The sequence below is a fragment of the Natator depressus genome, chromosome 1 (assembly GCF_965152275.1).
Source record: "Natator depressus isolate rNatDep1 chromosome 1, rNatDep2.hap1, whole genome shotgun sequence".
Taxonomy (NCBI): domain Eukaryota; kingdom Metazoa; phylum Chordata; order Testudines; family Cheloniidae; genus Natator; species Natator depressus.
The window spans coordinates 48,415,102-48,442,323 of record NC_134234.1 but is presented as its reverse complement, the minus strand read 5'-3'; the positions used below and the strand labels follow the sequence as shown (position 1 = coordinate 48,442,323).

General features: G+C 43.2%; 1 protein-coding gene across 3 annotated transcripts in view; it reads right to left on the bottom strand.

Moving 5' to 3' along the window:
• PDS5B (PDS5 cohesin associated factor B) overlaps positions 1 to 27,222 on the bottom strand; it is a 265,363-nt gene that overhangs the window by 216,524 nt on the left and 21,617 nt on the right. For all 3 annotated transcript variants that reach the window (XM_074959450.1, XM_074959431.1, XM_074959440.1), the window contains exon 2: positions 4,136 to 4,262. In XM_074959450.1, coding sequence (XP_074815551.1) covers positions 4,136 to 4,243 — 108 coding nt within the window. In that variant the 5' untranslated portion in view covers positions 4,244 to 4,262. The remainder of the gene's footprint in view (positions 1 to 4,135; positions 4,263 to 27,222) is intronic.

Below are 27,222 nucleotides of genomic sequence, written 5' to 3'. Positions count from 1 at the left end.
AGGAAGATTCCAACGAGACGGGAAATACCAACTGAGTGTGTGCGTCCCGACCAGGCACTGCTACCGAAGATCTCCGATCAGCAGCGCCAGGACGCACCGTCACCTAGACTGGAGCACCCACAGGGACAGCACTCGAAGAAGCAGCTAGGATCCTCTAGCTTGAAGGGTATAGCAAGGGGATATAGAGAACTAGCTCTGGCACATAATAGGAGGTTCCAGAAGCTACTGTTCTCAAGCATTGGTTCTCTGGAAGACAGACCAACTGTGACTCCAATCTCCAGCCTTGAAACAACTAAGGTACAGCTGCTAAGGCTACCTGCAAGTGGGAACCCACTGAGAGGTCCATTGGGTACAGGAACTGGTTAATCTACCCATGTAAGGACAGCGGTACTGGATAGATGTCAGAGCTGGAGAATAGACAGGGCAGCCTTTTACTGGTACCTTCCCTGGGTCTCAGCTGTCCTCCACACTATTGCCTTTTTGCCACAGTCAGGCCCAGACGCTGTTGATCAGGTTCGGGCAATTTTGCACTCTTTCCCCACTTGTAACATCTCCTAAGGAGTGACTAGAGTGGGAGCACCTTCAGCTGCTCCTCCTGTGATGCTACTTGGGTCTCTGAGCAAAGTAGACTTAGTTCTTGCCTTGCTGAGGGTGGCTTGAGCAGTCAATGGCTAACCTGATAACATGAAACGTCCTGGCTGTAGATTAGAGAAGATGTCACATCTGTTGATACAATGAAGCACTGGCACCAGAAATGAAGTTTTGCCTTTCATTACTTCTGGGCACGATGCTGCACCTTCCTCATTAAAAAGGGAGCAACTCAGGTGAGATATCTGAGACACAATCCCATGTCTTGCCAGAAAGCTCACCAAATAATTAATGAAAATTTTATTCTTCACAATGACCAATTAGTTTTGCTTGCTTATGTTCTGGACTTTTATTAGATGTCATTAAGAGTTCTGCAGCAGGAAGGTCTGGAAAAGACAGCTTGCAGCTGCAGCAGCAAACTAACTAACCGGTTCCATGAGAGCAGGGCTCCCATTCCCATCTGTCTGTGATGGGTAAATTTTGTTCTGCCTGTGATGCGGTGTTAACCCCACACAAGGCCTGGAAAGGTCAAGATAGCTAAGTTGGCCAATTAACTGCCCAGGCTGCACTTGGAGGAGGAGCTAGGGAACAGGGAATTGATTAGAAAGGGCTCAACTAGGTAGGTAGAAGTGGGGCCTATAAAGTCAGGAAGCTAGCAACAGACACTGGCTGATTCACCCCCTGGGAAGAGGGAGGAGGGTTTGAAGCTGGTACACCCGCAGAAAGGAGGGGAACCAGGAATTGTAGGAAGCATTCCAGGGAAGGAGCAGTGAGGGCTGGGAGAGAAAAAGCACAGGAGTGCTAGGTTGAGGGTCCTTAGACTGGAACCCGGAGCAGTGGGCGGGCCCAGGATCCCCTGTGGGCCACTAAGGAAGTGGTACCATCAGTGCAGTGCTGGAGAAGACTGCCTGAGACAATTTGTGCAGAAGGACTTTGGGTAAACCCCTCGAAGGGGATACCACAGAGTGAGTCAGCCGGAAGGCTAAGTCACAAAGAGGAGGATGCAGTTCATGGAGCAAGAGGGGCTGCAAGGCGAGATGACACAGAGACACCGCCAGGGGAGGGCAGCACCCGACAAGAGCTATTTCCCAGAGCCACCAGGAGGCAGCGCCACATGCCGTGAGTGGACCCCATGACACTGCCCTTAAAGCTGCAAGATGGCTGAAGACACACTGTTCAGATCTGAAGGGGAGATAACCCTAATTTTTTCCTAATGTTATACTACACTAAGATTCTTGGATACAGGAGACTCCAAACACCTTTGACTGTATCAAGTCATCTTGATTTCTGAAGGACACATTAGATGTACACAGTACACCCATGCTATAACGCCCTTCACAATAATTAATCTTCGGCTGTAACAAACCCTGGGGGCTGGAAGAGCTGTCACCCCTCTTCCCCCCCTCAAAAAACACCCGTCCACAGGTCTCTTTTTGTTATAATGAACTCCTGGCTATAACAAATAAACGGCTTGGATCCCGAGGGGTTTGTTATAGTGAAAGTAAACTGTACCTTTAAAGAATAAAGGAAAACTCTTCCAACTCCTGAAAGAATCTGAAGGATGCTATGTATGCATGTGCATTATATCAAGAAAAATCTTAGAAAAATAGTAACTGAACTAAATGCTCTGTATTTGGAACCTGAAAAGGAACTACCCATTACTCAGGTTCCTGATCTTGAAAATCTGATACATAGAGTCTGCCGTCTCTTGAGAACCTTTTCTAAATCCTCTCCAACAGCACATCTCCATAAAAAGGCATTCTAATTAAATGAGTTTTTAATACCATAGTTTCCTTCTATAGATTGAACTGAATTGTTTTTTGGATGTCACTTGCCACTATACCTCTAAGACACTGACAAGGAACTCAAGGTGCGGTCAGCTAACCATTCTGCTGCCTTAGCCAAAGAAAATGTTTTATTTAAAACCAATGGATAGGAATTGGCCCTTAACTCTTGCAGCTACAAAAATACAACTCTGGAAATCAACCCAGCATACACAGCTTCCTGCACCCCAGTTTTTATCATCTCAAATGCCTGGCTTAAGGGCAACATCTGCTATTCTATTGACAGATCTTTAAGCCTGGAGTAACCTCAAACTGGAATGACATTTTCCTTCCCATGTTAGAACAAATATTTCAGCAGCATTTCGAACTGTAGTAATGCTCTTGATTTTTTAGAACTTATCAGAGTTGTAGCCACCCAAGAAACTGTTCCCTACATGTTTGTGTGATATAAGTTTAATCTTAGAAACATCTAGAGTTTGTGGTAACAAATTTTAATGGAAACCATTTCTAAATCCCCTGTATTTCTTCAAAAAATTCAACTATCTAGGAACTGCTGATGCTGATCCACCAACTTTGTCATATCATTATGGGCGGGAAAAACATTCTGGAGCTTTGCACTTAGAAAATAATTACATCCCCATCTGTTTTCCCTAGTTCCGTAATATCCACTCATCTTTTTCAGAAAGGTTTTCATATCCAAATGTGTCAAATGGTCCAATTTAAATATCATGTTATTCAATACTTTAACCTTAACTAATAATTCTCACATTGCAGCCTGGCACAACAGAAGTATTTATAGGAAGTAATTGTCTCTTACTTGCAATCTGCTGTCCTCAGCCACATTAAGACAGTTTCTATATTCTAGTGCATTAACACCTGGGCTTAACCCTACAACATTTTCATTTGGTACTAGACAGCCTCCTACTGTAAAAGCACTAATTAAGCTAATAAAAAGGGAAATTTTATTTTTATTTTTCTCTTTCCTAAGTCTATATTTTATATGAAAATGAACCACAATAGGACTGTTCCTCCACTGAAGAGATATTCAAAACAAATAGGAGAAAAGACAGGGTATCAAATAAAAAGTTTAATTCATTTCCATGTGCTGATCAAAAAATTGAACCTACTAGCTCTGGACTGGCTCTGCTCTGTCACACCTCAGCACCACTATACTGGAAATCTATCAACCACAGATTCCTAACAGAGCACACAGAACTTACTGGAGAAGGCAAATTATTTTTAAAAAGCAATCACACCTCTTTCCAGAATAAAGCAGCCGGCACCACCACCCTCCTGAGATATGTGAAAGGGATTCTGAAAGTGAGAGAAAGATTCATCCATACTTCTCCCATAAAGATATCACACACTCACCCAGGGCAATTCCCTTTGTTTCCTTCCTATTTAAGGAGATCCTTCCATATACATAGCCTTGTTTTTAAAGAAGAAGAAATTTTAAATAGTATTTCATAGAAATAGTAATATGTCATTTATTTCCACTATTCATTGCCACTTTGTGCTTCTAATTTTATTCAAATATTTTTGGACGGACTAGTCTGAGGTAGCGGCAGACCACAAAAACAGAAAGCAACCAATAGTTATTCTGAGAGTATAACACGAGTAAAAAAACCACAAATTTAATAGGTATTACATATATATTTTTTTTATATAAAAAATATATATTATGCAAAGTCTCATGTTCATATTGAAAGAAATTTCAAGATACCCCAAATGAACCTCCAAAATTTAGCAAGCTGTTTACTAACCTTTAACCGCCTCACCATCTCTTCTTTAGATATTTTATCAGAGATTTCTTTGACTCCTGGAGGATACGTAATTTTTCCATCATTGGCTCGTGTCTTTGAATGAGCCATGATTTCACTGTTTTAAAACCTGTAAAGAGGAAATCAAAATTAGTTAGATTAAAAAACAATGATTTGTGAAAGTACTAGCTTGATATAACTTGCAATGCAACAGACAGGGGTGAATACATAAGCCATCTGCCCCACTGGGATATTATTTTATAGGCAGTGAGATAAATATGAAGGGCCCTAAATTTACCCTTCAAACAAACACTTGCAAGTACAACTGAAGCCAACAGGAGCAGTACCCTTATTACTGATGGTAAAGTTGGACATTGTTTGTCTTTCAGTAATCAACGGTGTGATTATACAAACCCTAAGGTTTCTTCTCACATAATGGCATCCTAAATAAAGGAACCAAGAGCAACTGTTTTCTTGAGGTATTTTCAGCCACCAAGACATTCTAACTGAACAGGACCTCCAGAAGTAGAACATAAACACCAATACAACAATCCCTCATTCTTACTTATAATTTGACCATTATACTTAAGGTGCAGATAATGCTGCCTTTAGTTACCATGCTGACAGCTTGATAAATCAAAACAACAACATGCTCCCTAGATCCTATGGGCTTCTAGGATCTCACAGTAGATCTCTCTTAAGAACTAAAGAAATAGTTAGAAAAACAGAAGTAAACAAGTTAAAGATGTTGGGTAAAATTTTCCTAAGCATTTAAGTGATTTAGGAGACTAACTCACTTAGGTACCTTTTGAAAATTTTACTTTTAATTTGCCAGTGGTATGCAAGAACCCTCGTCTCCCATCCTAGAAGAGATGTGGAAAAACTCTGAAACATAGCAGGAGCATGGGTAGTAGCAACAGCAGGAGAAGGGAAGAGGACAGGCCAATTGGGAGCTTTCTCCCTTGACCCTGCTCCAAACTTTGGGGCAACAGGCCCCAGATTCCCTTTTAGCCCCCAGAAACATATTGACTAGAACTACTCCAGCAGCACTTCCAGGGAACCACCTATAAGAAGCCCAGGGAAAACAGGAGAGGAGCTACACATCAGCAGACTTTTACAACCTTTAATATCTGCGGTGAAGTGATGCTTATCTTTATTATTTGAATTACCACAGCCCACAGAAGCTCTACTCATGGACAAGAACCCCACTGTGTTAGCTGCTGTATAAACACTGAACAAAAAAGTCCCCGCCCCAAGGAGTTCACAATCTAAGCACATGCAAGAGACAACAGGAAGAGTACAAGGAAACAATGAGACAACATTTGTGACTGGCAGTGGTCACAGCACATCAGCAGCCCAACCATCCTCAAGATTTTTGTAGACATCATGGTTAAAGAGTTTTGAGGAGGGATTTGAAGGAGAATGAGATAGCGGATGTTTACAGGCACCACCTCCCCAGCGTTAGAGTCAACATGGGAGAAAAAAAAGATACTTGTTTGAAAATTTAAACAAGTGGGCAATGGAGACTGACATCATGGGGCAACTGGAGGCAGGCATCAACAGCTTGATGCAAATGAGAGATGATAGTTAGGGTGGGGATTGATGTGAAGGGCCCTGAAAGTGAAGATAAGCATTTTATACTTGATGTAATAACCAAGGGGGAGCCACTGGAGGGCTGCAAAGAGAGGGATGACAAGGTCAAAGCAATGGGCTAGGGAAATGATCTTTCAGCAGCACTCTGAATGATTATGAACAGAGAAGACTGTCAAAGTCCAAGACAAGTATATTGCAGGAATCAAAATGTAAGATGATGAAAGTGTGGTCAAGTTTTAATTGTGTGGATGGGTGAGGGCCATACCTTAGAGATGTTATGCAGAAAGAATCAGCAAGATGTAAACATAGCCTGGATATGAGGATCTAGATAGAGGTCCAAGTCGAACAGGAGGCCCAGATTACAGACCTGAGTGACAGGCAGGTTCATGGTGTTGTCCTCAGTGATCAAAGAAGGTGGTGGTGGGGAGGGCTTGAGGAGGAAGATTGGGAGCTCTGTTTTTAGTCATGTTTAGTTGGAGCTGATAGCAAGACATTTATAAGGAGAAGTCAGAGAAAGAGGCCGAGATTTCAGTCTGGACAGAAGGAGACAGGTATGGAGTAGAGAGGTAGATCTGTGAGTCATCAGCATAGAAATGGTAGCATATCAGATTATTCAGAGAAGGTACAGAGGAAGAAGAGAAGGGGACAAGGACAGAGACCTGAGTAGCACCTACAGAAAGCCGGAGACGTATGAGCAGCACTGTTCCCTCTAAGCTGTGTGCACCGGCGTGCACAGATCCTAAACCCCATGCACATAGCAAAACACCGCGTGCACAAAAATGTGCACAGAAGCAATTTTTTGCATACACGGCCTGTCAAAAATTAGAGGGAACACAGATGAACAGAATCGTCTAAAGGATAACCATTTTCCCCACCATCACTGACAAGTGGTCTGTGTGAATCCCTATTTTCCCTTCTCCCCATACAAGGGTTCCCCTATCTCCACCCCACCTGGGGTTCCGCGTTCCCCCAACACCCTATCCACCCACTCCAAGGTCCCTCATTCTCTCTCCTCCTAATGCAGAGGGTCTGTACAACCTTGTTCCATACCAGAGGCCCCCTCCCATTTAGTGTCCCTCATTCTATCCCTCTCCCCACATGCCAAGAGCTGTGTGCACACCCCCATTCCCCCCCCCTTTACTCTCTCCTCCCCCACCACCATTATTCTTCTGTCTGGCTGTTAAGTCATTCAGAATGTCAACATGTTAACTCTATTGACAGGATAAGCAAGGATACTGTTATGCAGAATGCATTAATGGGTGCCATCAACCAACTGTTTGATCTATAGATAATTGTAGAGGTGCTTGAAGCCACTATGGCTGTGTTAATCAGATGGAAGGGACTCCATTTTTTCTGCATTTTTCCCTTTGTTTTCCAGTTTTCTCAAAACCAAAAGGGTTCTGGTCAGTGGCCACTGATGCCTAGTACATTCCATGAAATGCTGGAATTATGGGATGCAACATTCAAAAAAGTTAATGCATTACACATAGAAAAAGGCTGTGGAGTTGAGTGTAAGGCCTTTGTAAGCACGGCCAAAAATTGTATATTGTTTGGAACCAGGTTACTCAAGAGCTCACCTCTTTCCCCAGGCCATGCTGTCACACCTGAGATCAAAAGAAGTATTCATATTGGAACCTCGATACAAAGTGAGAATGAGCTGCTAAAAGGTATTCACCATTGGGGTCCTTGACAGTGGAATTTGGTCTCCCCACCATTGGTTCGCCAGACCCTAGATGTTAACTTTCTTGGCACACTGAAAAGCTCACCTTTTTCACCCCCTCAGTCTTGAGGAGGGAATAAGCTAAGAGTTGGAGAAGTTTGGTGGATATCTGTGTATTAGTCCTTATGGAGGTGTTAGTCAGGATTCTACAGTTAAGGCTGAGCTGAGTTTTTCACCTAAGCAGAGATTAACACACACACACACTCTCTCTCTCTGTATGAAAAATACAGTGTGTCCTCCCCAAAATTATAGCATTTTTGAATTTTCTTAGAATTTATAAGTAAATAAGGTCACTGATGAGTTAAAAATTAATTTTAAAATGGGTCAGTGTCAGACCTTTTAGCTTCCCATAAAGTTAAAATTCACTGAAACTTTGTGCTCATAGACTACATATGAATTGTTTTAGGGTTAACAGTGTTTTTGTTTTGTTTTTTGCCATTCTTTAGCAGAGGCTGAAGAATATTGTTCGACACCAGAGAATTCTACAACAGACTACCCTCTTTCATGGTTGAGATCTGCTGCTATTTATCTAAATGGGAATGAGGCTAGAAGGTAGGCTACTGTAAAAGATGGTCATTCCCTTCATTCACCTGCACCTCACAGAGGGCATTCTAAGGGCTTGTCTACACCGGCACTTTACAGCGCTGCAACTTTCTTGCTCAGGGGTGTGAAAAAACACCTCCTGAGCACAGCAAGTTTCAATGCTGTAAAGTGCCAGTGTAGACAGTGCACCAGCGCTGGTAGCTATTCCCCTCCTGGAGGTGGGTTTTTTAGGATTTGTCTACACTTGCATTTTATAGCACTCTAACTTGCTGGCTCAGGGGTGTGAAAAGTCACCCCCTGAGCGCAGCAAATCTGAGCGCTTTAAAGCGCTAGTGTGGACAGGCTTGGAGTGCTGGAAGCCGCGCTCCCAGTGCTCTGAGCTAATCCCCTTGTGGAGGTGGAGTACCAGGAGCGCTGGGAGAGCTCTCTCCCAGTGCTCACGAGCAACCACACTCAATTCAAAGTGCTGCTGCGGGAGCGCTCCCGTGGCAGCGCTTTGAAGTTTTCAGTGTAGCCTTGCGCTTAGAGCGCTGAGAGCTCTCTCCCAGCGCTATGTCGTGACTACACAAGCCAAGTTAAAGCACTCCCGCAGCAACGCTTTAACATTGCCAGTGAAGACGTGCCCTAAGGCCTCAGTCCCATTGAAAACAATGAAAACAGACATTTTGAAAGAGCAAATCTTTGCAAGTTCCTCTGAGAGAAGATTTTATACATCAGAATCTGCTGACAGATACATTTCCAGATATGAAAAGCAATAGCAAAAGACCACCACTCAACAGGAGGCCAGGAGGGAGGCAGAACAAGCAACGTGCGTGGACTTAGGGGAATGCAGAGGATAGCTGAAAGGTGAATGTGCGGTGTACATCTTGGCTGATTTCCACTGTTCTGCTGATGCAAAGGAGTTCTAAACTCTAATGGCGTAAAACAGTCAGAGTACACCAGGGAATAGGGCTCTCAAAATTAAAATAGGAGATGCACCCATAGCACAAGATAGACTCCTATTGATTTTTTTAAAATATAAATTTGAAGAAAAATAACGGTTCAGACATAACTTGGGTGTGTATCTTCACATCTCTTCCCTCAAATCACCTACCCTACAATCCTAGATTAAAAATACAATTTAAAGTATGGCATACTTTTACATGTGACAAAAACTTGGCATAGGTTCCATTTTTTTCCAAGTTCATGAGCTCTTAAACTAGCCAAGAATAATTAATCATCTACATGGTAAATTAAAAATGCTCAGGACAGCAAAGTCAACCCCGGCAAGTTCAACATCAATTTAGACATGAATTATGTTAGGGAGAGGGTGGAAGATAAGTAGAGGGCCCAGATGCTGCTTCTCTTCCCATGCAAGTCAAAACCAGGTAGCACACAGTCCTTGCTGTTTTGAATTGGAGGATATGGGGAACCAGATGTGAACCTGTGGGTATATGTGGGGAAATTGGTAGATGTAGGTGAAGTGGCCAAGAGAAGAAGAGATTGACTTTTTTTTTTTTTTTTTTTGGAAGTATGGTACAGACTTTGGGGGAAGAAATGGGAGAGACAGTAAACGGAGGAAAACGATAAAAAACAAAAGTGTAGGAAAAGAGAAGGGAATTATAGAGAAGGAAGAGAGGGAACACACCAAGAACAATGATATGAAAATAAAAGTGGAGTGAAGCCAGAGAGGATAGAAAATGTGAAAAGCAAGGAGAGCATGTAAGCTAAATTTTTATTAAACAGAAGGTGATTAACACTGCTACAACTAAATACAGTACAAAGTACACAATTGTTTTATTCCTTTACAATGCAGAAGTGCAGCAGAGCAGGTATTTCTCATTTAAACTGGCAGACTTAATCATTGTGGCTAGTTGATATGAAAAATTTCAATCTTTGGTGATGAGCACTTTAGTAATACTTATAACAATTTAGCTTTCAAAGAAAACTATCAATTGGTCCAAATGCATGCACACAAGTGTCATAGCATTTCACTCTACTTCTGTGTGAAGAAGATTACATTTAAAACCACATTTAATGCAAAATTACGGTTATCCACAGAGGGCTGGACTGAATACAACTCATTACCATTAGCAGAAACATCAGGTAATAATGCCTGTCACTGCCAACCTAGGACAGATTCAAATTGGTAATCTGAAAGCTAATGGTTCTGTAAATAATTACGAAGACCCCAGAGTCATCCAATTATGTTTAAAAAACAACACACACAGCTATTTTAAAATAGGTTACCAAAAGGTGCCCTACACATACACTATTTTTATGAAGATTTTTAGAATATTGTTCCTTGCTCTTCCATATGTAAGAGTATAGAACACCAATTTTGCTGTGTGCTTATGTGTAAATAAAACATGGATTATGGGTCACATATACTAAATACAGATGCTCCCCGGGTTACACAAGATGCAATTTACGCAAATCCGCACTTACGGAAAAAGTTCCGTAAGCTAGAAATAGGACGTTTTTTGCTTTGGGGAGGGCATAATGGTCGGGTATACGTTTCCGACTTATGCAAATTCGACTTACACAAAGCGATCCGGAACGGAATGATTGCCTAAGTCGGGGAGCATTTGTACTGACATGATAGATTTAATGGATTTAGTAAGTACCATTACTGTATCTCAAGTCAGTGATCCATGCCTTAACAGACAGGTCTCAAAACACAATTCAGTGACATGCAGTTTATTATTTCTGTTTGGATGGCAGTTTACATGGCTCAACATTCTTCACTTTAGTAAGTTTAAGACAGACCCATCACATAGTGCTTCAATGAATTGTGGTGATATTAAAATACGAACATCTCCTAATATATATGAAGCCAACTAATGAGAGCACTTTTTCAAAGATCCAATACATATTTCACTGTAATATAAACCCAGAAGAAAAATGAAGCTCTCCTCCCTTCTGCTATTCTTGTATGAAAACTTTCCCAAGAGATAAAGGAAACTTTATCCTAGAGATAAAGGAAAGATAAAAGCAAAGGATCAATTTTACATTTCATGCAAGTTTATCTTTCTGTTTCTATTGGCTGACTTTAAATCACATATTATTTAAAATCCCAAATCCTAAAACTACCAATACAAAAAATTCACCCTGTTAAACTACTTTTACAACTATTTCACTTAAGATGTTTGTAACACATGGACACGGTTACCTCTAATCATTTTAGAGGTTTATAAAGGGGAGTAATTTTAAGGGCTTGTCTACACGGGGATATGATTTGTAAAGTGCTCTAATGTGCTGCGTTCACTGCCTCATGCAGACTCTGATTTAGCACTCAAAAGGGTACCTAGTTCATGTTCTTCAGTTAATAGTAAATTACTTGCAATGAATTTCCCATATGAAGCACATACAACCTTCTAACACTTACACTTCGGCTTTACAACACAGATTACTCAAACAAAACAGGGTGTGCAGTAGACAAGGCACTTGCCAAGTGTTCTCTGCTGTCCATAAGTCAATGGCATATGACATGGAAGTCTTCCCTCTTCAAAGCAAGTACTCTTAGGGAGATGGCTGATACAGTTTAGAAGAAAAGTCTTAAGAAAAACTGCCAAATATTAGGGTTGGGCATTTGACCAGTCCAAAAATAACTGGTCAACTGACTGGTCATATATTGTCAAATAATGTGAAAAACGGTAAAATATTTTAAAGCATTAATTTATTTTAACAGTAACAGTAACAAAAAGGAGTAAGACTTTATGGTCTCCAATCGGCTTACCCTTAAATGCTGGCAGCAAATTACAAAAAACAAATTTTTAGCAGAGTTATTTTAACTAAAAAAAATGTGAAACCATTAAATGAAACTCAAGAAAAAAAAAAAAAGACATCATGCAATTCAAAGGTGGGCCACTGCCTACATCAGGGTATTTGTTCCTGGAATATTTGACTGTGGACAAACAGATGATCAATTACCAGACATTATTTGACAAGTCAATTGACCAGCTTGCCAAGCCTACCATAAACTACCCTGCTTCAACAAATGCTGGGAAAAAGCTTAATCTCTCCAACAAACTCTGAAGTATTCTTGGTCCATTCAAATGTGACTTCAATCCCCTCCATAGTTGAAGACTATTCTATCATCCTTGACCTCGATGTCACGTTTAACAGCGTAGTTTTAAAAGTCTTTGCCGTCAGTAGTCTCTTTTTTGGACTCTTGAGGACAGGTGCACCTCAGACTCTAGATTAGTAACTAGAACACAAGGTCCAACTCTCTTGCTGCTTCACTGATTCCATCCTTGAAAAGGGAGCTCATTTCTTCTGTGCTGCTTGCTATGATGAAGTCCTCAATCAGTTCACTTACTATTACCAACACTTAATGCCTTTTCTACTATCCAGACAAACTGACAAAATAAGTTTCAGGGATGTGGTTCTCAACCTTTACCATCCATTACAACAGTTTTAAACTCCTCCCTTAAAGAAAGGAAAGGTAATTGTTATCTCCTCTGGGCTCTCTCACAATGCTGATGGTCGAGGGAATATCCACCCTTCAAGTGAGTAGGGGATTTTATTTTTTAGTTCTGCACTGAATAAAAATTTCACTGGCTCAGGGGCTGCCATGCTGAAGGGCAACAGAAGGCAGATATTTAGTGATCACAACTCTGACTGAATTTGCACAGGGAAGGTGCTACCCTTTGGATCCAGAACTAGAAATAATGGTTTAAAATAGAGAAATTTTTAAAAGAAGTTTAAGCATCTTTGTATAGTATTCTTATTTACCAATATTTGAACAAGGGAGATGTGCTTAAATATACAAAGTACTTGCAGCACATAACTGTGCACATATGTTCAAAACATGTATTAAGATTAGTAGTAAATATAACTGCAAATGCTGCATAAAAAAGAAGCTATAAGACATGGGGGAGGAAAGAATGTCATGGAACAGATTTGCATGTAATTCTCCAACCCAGGGTATGGATCAGTAGAGGGAAGCCCTTTACAGCTACTACTCCAGCCTTACAGCTTCAGAGAACCCTGGGGCATCTATCTTCCCCAAAGAGATAGGCGGCAGATCTGGAGATCCATTGGCCATGCTTTAATTTCTATAATATGGTGTGGGAAACCACTGCAATCCACAGTACACAGGAGGTGCTGAATCTCTGACTGGGTTCTCCAAATCCTGATACCTCTATTTGCAAGAAGACCAGATGGGTTCCACTGTGGTTACCTATTGTGCCAACAGATGAAAACGCAAGTGTTTAGACCAAGAGAAGATTTTAGTTTCATTTCTGCTTGATGATTTTCACTTTCAGATTTGATTTGGAGTGTAGTAGAACCCCTATTTTACGAACTAATTGGGGACGTTAATAAAAATCAAAAAGTTCATAAAACTGAACTTAACATTACAGAAAATATGGTCCCTGCATCTTTGTCTTGTCTTTTAAAGCACTGGAAATTGCTTTGCAATGAGGTTTGAAGGCACTGGAACGTGAAGGGATGTCAATTTGTTTTTCATCAACATCACCAGCATTATGTGATTTTCCCACACACACACACACACACACACACACACACCCACCCCCCATCAGGAAAAATGGTTCATATATCTGGTCATACATAAAACAGTTTTTGTAAAATCAGGACTGTATTGTAGTTCAAAACAAAGGGTTTTACACACATTTCTTTTGGCTTCCCAATCCACCCCAAACAGTTCATTGAATTGGTGATTGAAAAAACTACAGAAATTCTCTTCCTCTTGCCTTTCCCCAAAACCATGTGGAACCATACATCTCCCCTTAAAAATAAAATTACTTGCTCTTTCTTATTTACTGTAATAATTTGAGCAATCTGTCTCTGTACAATTTATTTATTATGTTTTAGATTGTGTTCTCCATATGTTTAAGTCCTTATGACTATATGGCAGTCAGTTTACTCGATAGAGCACTGGACCAAGGCACCAGAGACCTGGGTTCAATTCCTGGCTCTGACAATGGTCTACTGGGTGACCTTGGGCAAGTCACTTCCTTCCCTGCACCTCACTTTCCCAATTTGATATTGATCACCTTTGTAAAGCACTCTAAGGGCTTGTCTACACTTGCAAGTTAGAGCGCATTAAAGGAATCCTGGGCACACTAGCTCACTACCCGTCCACACTGGCAAGGCACGTACAGCGCTCTGACTCCGCGGCTAGAGCGCTTCTGGTACTCCACCTTGGCAAGTGGAATAATCTTTTGTGCGCCCCCACTGGAGCGCCGCAGCGCCAGTGTGAACGCCTTGGTCTGTTAGTGCGCTCTGACTGGCCTCCAGAAGTGTCCCACGTCTGTTCTAGCCACTCTGGTTATCACTGTGAACTCTACTGTCCTGCCCTCAGGTGACTAACCATTAATGTCAATGAAACGCCCAAGGTGATTCACAAGCACCTGGAGAACCATAGAGAAATACCCCTTCTGATTAACGTACTCGGAGGCTAGGTGGGCTGGTGCCAGAATTGGCATGTGTGCCATCTATCACCCCTCCGCAGTTAGGGAAACCCATTTGTGCAAAGCCATCCACAATGTCATGCACGTTACCCTGAGTCACGGTTCTTCTGAGCAGGATGCGATTGATGGCCCTGCAAACTTGCATCAACACGATTCCAACAGTCAACTTTCCCACTCCAAACTGGTTAGCGACCAATCGGTAGCTGTCTGGAGTTGTCAGCTTCTAGATTGCAATAGCCACCCGCTTCTCCACCGTCAGGGCAGCTCTCAAGCTCATGTCCTTGCGCTGCAGGGTGGGGGCGAGCTCCTCACACAGTCCCATGAAAGTGGCTTTTCTCATCCGAAAGTTCTGCAGCCACTGTTCGTCATCCCGGACTTGCATGACAATGTGATCCCACCACTCAGTGCTTGTTTCCCAGGCCCAAAAGCAGCGTTCCACAGCGGTGAGCATGTCCGTGAATGCCACAAGCAAACTCGTGTCATATGCGTTACTGGTGTCGATATCGGAGCCCTCACTGTCACTTTGGATCATAAGGAGTAACGACTGCCAAACGTGACGTGCTGGCAAAACTTGTCAGCATACTCCTCAGCAGTTCGGGCTCCATTCCCGCAGACCGAAAGGAAAGAGAGAGCGCAGTACAAAAACCGATGAAAGATGACGCCAAATGTGGACAGAAGCACAGGGGTTGCTGATGCATCACGGGGCATTGGGACAGGACCCAGAATGCCCTGCACCTCCCGCCCCCTTCCCACAAGCCACAGCACCAGAATGGGAAGAGGTGCTCTGTGGGATAGCTGCCCATAATGCACCACTCCCAATGCCGCTTCAAGTGTCACAAATGTGGCCACGCCAGTGCGCTTGCAGCTGTCAATCTGGACAGATTGCAGCTCTTTCCCTACTGCGCTCTCCAAAGGCAGGTTAACTCAAAGCGCTCTACATCTGCAAGTGTAGCCATGCCCTAAAATCTACTGATAACTGCTGTACAAGAGCTAGGTGTTATCATCTGCACCATATCCCTGCCTAAGTGGCGCGCCTGAGTGTCTGTGTCTGAACAGGATGGCTGTTAAAGACCATCAAAACCTGAACAGATTTTGCCCAAACAAATGGGAAGGCTGAAACCTAAAAGAATCAGTTAAACCCAGCTTGTCTGCAGGGAAGGAGAGGAGCAGTGGAACTTCCCCAGGAAGGGAACAAAGACTGAGGTACAGCCCTTTAAAAACAGAGGCTGAGAACCAGAATGGACAAAAACCAATAATTATTTCTTTAAATTAAAATTCAGATTTAATTTTAAATAGTTATTTTAAAAAATGGTAATTGACAGCATATGTTAAGGCCTAACCTTGTTAAAACCATTTAAATTAAATACAAAAAATAGCAAGCAGTACATTTGCTGCCAAGTTTTAAAGTCAAACCACTGAAAAAATGGAAGTCATTGGCCAATCACCTGTAACCAGAGTTTGCTGAAGTACTATACCAGCTTTTGACAGCAGCCTCTTCTGCAGTTGCAGAAAGAATATTTTCTTAATTTCAGTTTATTCAGCTACTTCAACTCAATGATTAATTAATGCAAAGTTAAACTAGGAGTTGAAAAAAAAAAGCAGGAGAAAGTTTTTCCATTTCTAATCTATGAATACAAACTACGTGCAAGGGGACATGACCTACTAGTTTTAAAATATTGAAAGATATGGTCATCAGAAATCAGTTCCATTAACTACTAAATACTTCCTTTAATAAACATTAGTTATAAATGCAAAACTTGTTTTGATAAACTTTTTTTCTTATGCACCCAGCACATTTAAGGTACCGTATATACTCGTTCATAAGCCGAATATTTTTTGTAAAAAAGTGACGCATCAAAGAGCAGGGGTCAGCTTATAAACTGGTCTACACCAAAATTTGATGATTTTTAACTCTATTAAATCTTTTACTTGAATATCTAATACATTGTCGTTTTGTTTACCTGGAGCGTTCACAGGCATGGAGCCCCTCAGTTCCCTATGGCCATGGTTCGCCGTTCCCATTGGCTGGGAACGGCGAGCCGCAGGGAACTGAGGGGGCTCCGTGCCTGTGAACGCTCCAGGTAAACAAAACGTCCCGACCCGCCAGCGGCTTACCCTGATGGGGCGGGAGCCAAAGTTTGCCAACCCCTGAAATATACGATGGGCTTATGAAAGGGTCATACAGTTTTTACTATTTTTACCTATCCATCTTGGGGGGGTCAGCTTATAAAATGAATGGGCTAATGAACGAGTATATACGGTAGTTTTATTTAATTAAAAAACTAAATGCTGTGCCGGTGAATTGAATTGAATTTCCATCCATCCAGAGTTTTTACACAAATCACAAGTAAAAAATTAATCTAGTAAGAAATGCATCATTTATTTTTTAACATCATGACAAATATAACAGTTAATCTGAACAAATGTAAATTAATCTGAAGGAAGCAGACTGCAGAGGTCAGAGAGACTCCATGATTTTGGAGGAGAAGGTCTGAGCTGAAGGAGCGTGCTCCAACAGAGTGGACTTGGAACCCTGAAAGGACACTGACCCAAATCCCAAAGAATACTCGAGAGTGAGGAGGAAACTGAGGCAGAAATGGTGTACAGGAGTTTCTTATTTTCCATGGATCTTTATATCTCTTGTGCTGTCTAAAGTGAAGAAACGTGATTTTAGAAATTATTTTCCAAAGCCTGTATCTATTTCCTTCAACTATCACATGTCCATGAAGTTGCTATAAACCACAGTGCCCAGAAGGGTGGAGTTCTGGGAAAGGGTGTCCTTACGCTACTGAGATGTCTTGGTAGGTAAGCACTGATCATGGGGTCCCACTTCCAGAAGAGGTGCCAGACAGAGTCCATCCCCAGAGAGCATGCTGGACAAGCCGGTGCCAAAGACAGACTGTGTCTACATCACAAACAAGGGGTGTAATTCCCAGCTGACATGCCCATACTCTCATATGCGCTAGCAGGCTAAAAAACAGTAGTGTAGCTGCAGTAGCACAGGAAGCAGCAGCCCAGTCTAGCCACCCTGAGCACATACCTGCATGGTTCAGGTGCCTGTGTACTCAGGGCAGCCAGCTCATGCCACCATGCTGACTGTTGTACCACGGCTATGCCACTATTTTTAGTGTGCTAGCTCAGATGAAAGCTAGTATGGAATATCACTATAGAAGCTGGGAATCACAACCCTAACTAGTAGCGTAGCCGTAGCCTCAGTGGCTAAAGCCTACCACTGACTAAGGGGAGCTTAAAAGCCCTCAGATCCACTGTTTGGATGCAAGGGGACCTCAACCAGGTTTGTAACGTTTATTACCCAGTTCCTTCTCAACCCCATATATTTTTCTGCCAATCTCTTCCGCTACCTCAATCCAGAATTTCTTCCCTCGTTCTCCGATTCCCCATTCTTTTTATTTCCTCTTCTTAAAAGAATGCACAGCCCTTTGGCAACTTTACAGTCGTGGGAAAGAGGGATAGACCATTCAGGTCCGAAGCAATATCATTAACCAAAGCCAAACAACTTTATAACTCAGTCTTTCAAGGAAATCTTACTTTGGGTCTTGTTAAATTCCTACTTGGGTTAGCTGGTTATCAACAGTGTTTTGGTCTGATCTGGCTTAAAGTTTCCCACTAAAAGATGAATCTACAGTCAAGGAATCATAACCTGATTGTAAAAAAAAAAAATAATAATCACTCCAGACTGACAAGTTCCCAGACCTAGACTAAAACAGAACACTTTACAGAAGTTGAACCAATATGGTTTAGTGTGTAAATATAGGTATGTTTCATATTGATTCAGACAAACTATTTAGATGAAAAGAGTACATTTTTCCTTCCTCTCATTAAAATGTCTTTAGATGTGACACTGCTTCAACTGAAGAACTGCTGTTCAAACAGTGAAGGTATATAGTATTATTCACAGCCCACAGTGGGCATCAACAAAAGAGGAACTGTAAACCTTAAGGGGTTTTATCCTCCTCTCTCTGCAGGACAGCATTATCCCCAGTAAGGATTGGTGTAAGAAGTATTTACAGAAACTGCTATCTGCTTAATCAAACATCTTCCTGAACTGAACAATCTTGCCAGAAAGGCAAAACTAACACTTCACCATAGACAAGTGATATGAAAAGTATTGGGCTTTACCACAAAAAAAAAAAAAAAAAAGTCGTTAATGACAGTGATCCACTGAGAGTTACCATGTCAGGCAACTAAATGTTTCTGCTTAAAATCAAGAAACCTCTTGTATCCTTTTAGCCTTGTATTACAAAATACGGGGGAGAGAGTTACTATGAAACAAGTTGAAACAACGAGGAGTCCTTGTGGAAGCCTAGAGACTAACAAATTTATTCGGGCATAAGCTTTCGTGGGCTAAAACCCACTTCATCAGATGCATGGAGTGAAAAATACAGTAAGCAGTATATATATCACAGCACATGAAAAGATGGGAGCTGCCTTACCAAGTCGGGGGGGGGGGGTGGATGTCAGTGCTAACGAGGCCAATTCAATTAAGGTGGAAGTGGCGGGGGGGGGGGGGGTGTCATTGCTAACGAGGCCAATTCAATTAAGGTGGAAGTGGCCTATTCTCAACAGTTGACAAGAAGGGGTGAATATCAAGAGAGGGAAAATTACTTTTGTAGTGCTAATGAGGCCAATGCAATCAAGGTGGACACTGCCCATTGCCAACAGTTGACAATTACCAGGGGGTTGGATCTGGGGTGAGGTCCTGGGGGTGGTTTAGGGCAGGGGGGTCGGCCATCTGACTGCCCCCTTGGATCCCTTGCCCCTTATCCAACCTCCTGGCCCCCTTACCATCCCGCTTACAGCCACATGTCTGGTTCTGAGGGGAGCAGTCAGGGGCGGGAAGTGGGAAGGGGAGGATAGGACGTAGGGGCCAGGCTGTTTGGGGAGGCACAGCCTTCCCTATCCGGCCCTCCACATAGTTTTGCACCCCTATGTGGCCCTCAGGCCAAAAAGTTTGCCCACCCCGGACTAATGAATTTAAATACCTACAGTAAAGAGGTTAAAGGAGAAGAATAAAAGACAGAAAATATGGGATGGGGTTGAGAACAAAATGTAGGGAAAGAGATGAGAGGAAAAAAGAGAAAACAAAAAAAAGAGACACCATGATTTTTAAAAAGTGAAAAGCAGCAGCAGAGTTCAGGCAGAAACAGGAAAAAAAAGATGTCAAGATGAAACAGGTATGGTTCCTGAAACAGAACTCAGCAAATATGTTATGTTTAATTTTACCAATTAATAATTTCTATTAATACATTTTTGTGATATCTGACCAACTCATTAGCTTTATTACTTGGTCAATTACTACACTACAAATATACTAGATTAAGACTGGTAGAAGTCTAATATATTAAACAATTTTTCTTCTGACCATCCCTAGTAGTAAGTCAAATATTTTAAAATATTTATTCATATATTCCAAGGCAAGATGGGATCATTGTGATCACCTACTCCGACCTCCTGCATAACACAGATCATGGAACCTCCCCAAAAAATTTCTAGAGCATATCTTTTAGAAAAACAGACAGACAATCTTGGTTTGAAAGTTGCCAGTGACTGAGAACCCACCGTGACCCTTCGTAAATTGTTCCAATGGTTAATATCCTTACTGGTAAAAATGTATGCTCCCCATTTCCCCCCGCCCCAATGTAGAAGAGAAATATTTATAGAACAGTTCTGCCTCTTTTGCATCAATACTGATAATTCTACCATTTCCATTTATTAATAGACCAAAACTATTGTTAGCATTATTTGTGTTCCTAATACACAAACTTTTTTTTATTGTCCTTAACTCTGCTGGCCACAGATTTCTCCTTGTGTCCTTTTGTTTCCCTTGTCATTTTTTTTACAATTCCTAGCTTCTGATTTATATTCATTACTATCAACCTCCCCTTTCTTCAATTTCTTATATATATTTGTTTATTATAGCTGCTTTCACTGCCCCTCTAAAAAAGATTTTTTTAACTAATACAGCCTTCTCCCTCGATTGTGGGTTTGTGGCTTTTGGGGCATCTTGTGAAGTTCTTAAACAGTTCAATTGTTATTTACATTATTCTGATTAAATTCTTCCTCCCAACTGATTTGGCTCATTTTCTGTTTTCTGCTTTGTGAGACTGACCCTTTTAAAGCACCAAGTATATGCTTATTTTTATATGTGTGTGTGTCTGTGTGTGTGTGTATTTATTTATTTATTACTGGTCTGGCCTTTATTCTTCTTGCACATTATAAATGTGATCACATCATGATCATTTGTACCAAAGTTACCATTAATTTTTAGTTGTGAAAAGATCCTTATCTGTCAAGACAAAGTCTAACATAGAATTCCCCTGTGTTGGCTGCAACATTTTTTGAGTTTGGAATTTCTAAACGTAATAGATGACCATTTCCTAGGATGTTTTAGTATTGGTAGCATGAGACCTCCACAGCATGTGTCATTCAAATTGAAGTCCCCCATGATCACACAGTGTTTTTTCCTCTACATATTACAGATAACTGTGTAAGGAGCAGGTCATCCTAGTGTGATTTGGTGGTCTGTAGCAGACACCAACTAACATCCAGTCTTGTGCTTTATCTGATCCATAAGCATTCAAGATTGTTTTCTTCTGAGTTATCAGTGACTCAGAAACAGATAATGCTATTTTTGACAGAATGCAACTCTCCCCCCCCGCCCCCTTTTGCCTATTCCATCCTTCCTAAATAGGTAATCAACACTGATTTTAACATTCCAGTTATGCAAATCATCCCACAAGGTTTCGGAAACACCAGCTAGATCAAATTTATGCTAATAAACAAGCGATCCCAAATCCTAATTTGTTATCTAGGTTCCTCGCCATTGTGCAAAGGCAAGTAAAGAAATTATTCTTTTTAAGTCCTTTTGTTTGCTTGATTAATTTTGTTCTCAACATCTTGATTTTGTGCTAAGTTAGTGCTCATATCATCCTTCTTACCCTTCCTTTTTGCCATTAGTTTAATGCCTGCCTAAATACTCATCAGCCTGTCCCCAAGGAGATTCGTTCCTCTTCTACTGAGGTGGAGGCTATCCATACAAACTATACAGATCCCTCTCCCCATAGAAGGTGGACCAATGTTAAACAAAACCAAAACGCTTTACCTTACACCACTGACCTAGCCAACAGTTCACTTCCAGAATCTTCTGCATTAAATTTCCTTCGCTCATAAGGCGGGAACCATCTCAGAGAAGAATGTCCAAACTTTCTTCTTCAGCATGATTGTCAAGTTCCCTGAAGTCATTTATTATCTGTGAGATCAGTGTCGTTAATGCCAATATGAACCATCACCAATGGATCCTTGCCAGTTTACTTCACAGGCCTATCAAATCTTAGAGCAGCATCTCTTGTCTTGACTCCAGGATGACAGCACACTGTCCTGGTATCTGCACATTTTGTTCCTTGGAAAAAGCTCTTTCGATACATCTGGGTATTGAATCCTTTACCAGGATCATCTGTCTTCCTTTGATGGTTGGGGATCTCTGTGGGCAAGCCTGATTTTCTTACAGATTGGGCCAAGCTGCCATCCACAGGTACATCCCATACCCTTCTCCGTCACCTTTGACAAGCTAAATCTTGAGAGGTATCTTCCACAGTTTCCAGGCTGAAGTCCTGGTATCAACTGGAAACTTCTAGCTGTGTGGAACTACTCTTAGTTCTTGTCTCTCAGGTGGGCACAGCCTGCACATTTTCACCTCTCTAGTAGTTACGAATTGCCACACCTCCTCTCTTTCTTCCTTGAACCTGGGGGACTGATGTCTCCTGAATCTGGCTGGCAAGGAACTCCTCTGCTTCTCTGATGCTCAGTATCATCTCTACTAGCTCCTCCAATCCAACAATTTTTTTTCCTCCAGCACATAACCACCAACCTGCACTTCATATACAGGAAGTCCCTTCTGGCTTCAGGCAGGAAATAAAATATGGCACAAGCACTGCAGGTCAGCACTGTTCCCTTGCTGACCTTCTTGAAATCAAAGATGAACCTCAAAGGCAAGCCTCACATGCTTCCTCTCTCAACTCCCTACAAAACTCTCGTTCGCTACCTATGTTTACTATTCTCGAGTTTGCCTAGTAAGTGACTTTTCATACCAAGTCTCCTTGCTTAAATCAGTTCAGCTTCAGCTCTCGCCACCAGGGAGCGATGAACCACTCAGAGGCTTCAAACAGAAGGGATGATCAAAGCTCTTAAGGTCAGAGCCACATGGCCCTTAACAAGACACCAAACAGTCGTCTCAGGGCCCACAGCCCAACTACACAGCCTGTATGCAGAAAACAGCCGAACAATCCACCAACAGACCACCAGCTATTCACCAAGTTCCACTATTTCCACACGGAGTCCACAGTTATGCCCTCCAAAACTCTCCTATTAGCTGTCTCTGTTCATGGTAAAGTTAAATGATAAGATGTTATAATTAAATACAAAGTACAATAAGCAGTTCACAACTGCCTTATTCTTTTAGATTACAGGGAAATTGACCCTCAAAGAAGATAAGGCAGCAAGGTAATTTGCACCCTGACTAGTATGTTTAACTATAGGGCTTGGTGTTATCTGGTAATTTTCTCAAGACCTCTGGTACAGAATTGATTTCACTCAATGAAAAGTGATAGCTCTACGGCGCCTTAAAAGAAATTGAGGCAAAACACAACAACAAAAAATGTTGACTTAGAATAGCAAATAGGTGTGATTTCACCATGCTTGTAGAGACAAACCAAGAAGAAAGTGGTTGCCTCTATTTCCAAATATCTTCCTATCTCAAAACTGGTGTAAAACTCATCTTATTTAATAAAAAAAACTACTACATTTTAAGGTAATACATCTAAAAAAGGACTTTATAAAATGATTGTGACTCTGAAACTTTTTGTAATTTCAGTCATTATTTCTTTCTAACTGTATGTATGTCTGTATGTACAAACGGTAAAGTTTAAGAGGCACTGTTAAATACTTTATAAAAGTCACTTTTTAAACTTTATTTTAGGGAAGGCTGGTAGCGCCATCTACTAAGGTTGTCCTATATACTTTCCACTGTAAAACCCTGTTTTCAGTTACTTTTAAACTTTGCCACTTAATTGTTTGGGCTGACATTTTCCCTTGTGGGTGTCTGCCTCAGAGTGAATTTTGTTGGAAGATTTCAGCCAGAATGATTCTGCCATTTTTGAGAATGTGGCTATGGAAAAAGACATCTGGCTCAGGTTAAATTACAGTGAGCTTTTCTTTGCACAGTTGTTGTGACCCCATGCTTCAGGGCAGGAAAAAGCGGCTACTCACTTTCTCGTAACCGTTGTTCTTCGAGATGTGGTGTTCATGTCCATTCCAAGCAGGGTGTGTGCACGCTGCGTGCATGCCAGCTGGAAGATTTTTCCCCTAGCAGCGTCCGTAGGGTCGGCCTAGGAGCCCCCTGGAGTGGCGCCTTCATGGCGACCAATATCGGGCCCCGCCGACCCCCCACCCCCTCAGTTCCTTCTTGCCGACTATTCCGACAGAGTGGTAGGAGGGTGGGTATTGGAATGGACATGAACACCACATCTCGAAGAACAGTTACGAGAAAGTGAGTAACCACTTTTTCCTCAAGCGATTGTTCATGTCCATTCCAAGCAGGTGATTCACAAGCTAGAGCTCAGGAGGTGGGGTCGGAGTTATCCACAGAGAAGAGCACGGCTCGCCCAAAAGCTGCATCCTCCCTGGACTGTTGTGTAATTGCATAGTGCGACGTAAATGTATGTATCGAGGACCACGTAGCCGCCCTGCAAATTTCCTGAATAGGGACCTGTGCCAGGAACACTGCAGAGGAGGCCTGGGCCCTGGTAGAGTGAGCGGTTATCTACGGAGCGGGCTCCTTTGCCAGGGTATAGCACTCCCTAATGCAGGACATTATCCACGACGATATGCGTTGAAAGGATACCGGGAGGCCCTTCATTCTGTCCGCCACGGCTACAAAGAGTGGGACGGACTTCCGGAATGACTTAGTTCTCTTTATGTAGAAGGCTAAGGCCGTACACATGTCCAGTGAGTGCAGCCTGCGCTCCCTATCGGAGGAGTGTGGCTTAGGATAAAACACTGGGAGGAAGATGTCATGTGAAAATGGGAGACGACCTTCAGGAGAAAAGCTGGATGAGGCCTGAGCTGGACCTTATGAAAAACTGTGTAAGGGGGCTCAGACGTGAGGGCCCCGAGCTCCGAAACTCGTTGAGCCGAGGTAATTGCCACGAGGAATGCGACCTTGAACGAGAGATATAACAGGGAGCAGGTGGCCAGAAGTTCAAATGGCGGGCCTGTAAGCCTGGAGAGGACTAAATTGAGGTCCCAGGCAGGGACAGGCTGACGCGTGTGTGGGAAAAGCTTGTCTAAACCCTTGAGAAAACGACTGACCATAGGGTTTGCAAAGACCGAGAGACCATCTGAGCCTGGATGGAAGGCGGAGACAGCGACCAAGTGTACCCTTATTGATGACCGGGACAAGTCCTGATGCTTTAGGTGAAGGAGGTAGTCCAGCATAAACGGTATGGAGGCGAGAAGCGGCGACTGACTACACTGCTCCACCCAGATGGAAAACTTTTTCCACTTGGCCAGGTAAGTAGCCCTGGTGGAGGGCTTTCTATTACCCAGGAGAACTTGTCTGACCTGGTGCAAACAAGACAGCTCTGTGGCACTTAGCCATGGAGCATCCAGGCCATAAGGTGGAGCGACTCTAGATTTGGGTGCCAGAGTCGGCCCTGGTCCTGCGTGATCAGGTCAGGGACCAATGGTAAGGTGAGTGGGGCCGCTATGGACATTTCCAGGAGTGAGGTGAACCAGTGCTGACGCGGCCACGCCGGCGCTATTAGTATGACTTGGGCCAGGTCACTGCAGATCTTCAGGAGCACCCTGTGGACAAGGGGGGGGGGGGGGGGATGGGTGGGAAAGCATATAGTAGGAAGCCCTCCCATGAGAGAAGGAAGGTGTCCCCGATGGACCCTGAGCCGTGGCTCCCAAGTGAACAAAATGTCTGACATTTCCTATTGCCCAGAGAGGCAAACAAGTCTACCTGGGGAGAGCCCCAAAACCGGAAGATTGAGCTCACCACATCTGGCCGAAGGGAACACTTGTGGCCATTGAAGGTCCGGCTGAGGCTGTCTGCCAGCATGTTTCGCACCCCTGGGAGGTATGAAGCCTGCAGGTGGATCGAGTGCTCTATGCAGAAATCCCACAGGACAAGGGCTTCTCGGCCCAGGGGAGAGGAGTGTGCACCCCCGTTTGTTGATATAAAACATCACCGAGGTGTTGTCTGTGAGGATTGAAACATCTGCCCATTATGTGTGTTTTGAAAGCGTGGCATGCCAGACGCACTGTCCTCAGCTCTTTGACATTGATGTGAAAAGCAAGGTCCACCGGAGAAAAAAGGCCTTGGGTCTTGAGGTCCCCTATGTGAGCGCCCCCCCCCCCCCAACCCAGATCTGAGGCATCTTACACCAAGGTGAGCGAGAGCTGGCAAAAGGGACCCCTGCGCAAACCATTCAAGGGTCAAGCCACCAGAGGAGGAAGTCCAATACCAGGCGGGGCAGGGTTACGACCTTGTCCAATGGATCTGACTGGTCGGTACACCGACACCAAACAAGACTGGAGTGGGCGCAGCCTGAGCCTGGCATGCAGGAGGCCATGTGTCCCAGCAGCTTTAGACAGTTTCTTGCCGACATCGTGGGGAACCGTCTGAGGCTCTGTATGATGTCCTGAAGTGAGCGAAGCCTGGCCTCCAAGAAGTACGCCCTGGCTTGGGTAGAGTCCAGGACCGCACCTATGAACTCTATCCTCTGCACTGGGAACAGAGTAGATTTCCTCCTTGTTCAGGAGGAGACCTAAGTCGAGGAAAGTTCTCCTTATAAACTCGACCTGAGCCTCCACCTAGGCTCTCGAGCGACCTTTATCAGCCAGTCGTCGAGGTATGGAAAAACCTGTATCTGGCGCTTGCGCAGGAACACCACAACGACTGCCATGCATTTTGTGAATACGCGGGGGGCAATCGACAGTCCGAACAAGAGGATGGCAAACTGGTAGTGCCCTCTGTTCACCACGAATCTGAGGTAGCGTCTGCGATGTGGGACTATTGCGATATTCAAATATGCGTCCTTCAAGTCGAGGGTGGCGTACCAGTCTCCTGGATCCAGTGAGGGGATAACGAAGGTTAGTGAGACCATGCAAAACTTGAGTTCCTTTACGTACTTGTTGAGCTGTCACAGGTCCAGTATGGGTCTGAAGCCCCCCTTGGCCTTCAATCTGAGGAAATACCAGGAGTAGAAACCCTTGCCCCTTAGCTCCTGAGGAACCTCCTCCACTGCCCCTACCGAGAGGAGGGACTGCACCTCTTGAATTAGAAGTTGCTCGTGAGAGGGGTCCCTGAAGAGAGATGGGGAACGGGATTGGGCGGGCGGGAGGGTACAGAATTGGATGGAATATCCCCTCTCTACCATGCGGAGCACCCATCGGTCTGAAGTAATTCAAGACCAGGCACGGTAGAAAGGGGATAGACGGGATGAGAAAGAAAGATGGGAAGAATCCAAAGGTCGTACTGGCAAGCCGTCCCCAACTGTACCCTCAAAAGGGTGGTACAGAGCCCAGTGGGGCCCTGGGCTGGCCTGAGCTTTGTTCAGAGGGAGGGCTTTGCCTCCTCCGAGTGCTCCTGTTCCACCTACACAGAGTGTCCTGGCGGTTTTGGAGTTGGTAAGGACGAGGGGCAGGCTGAGGCCTAAAATGTCTGAGCTGGGTAGCAGGCGTGTGAAGCCCTAGCGAACGAAGGGTAGCCCTCGAGTCCTTCAGGCTGTGAAGTC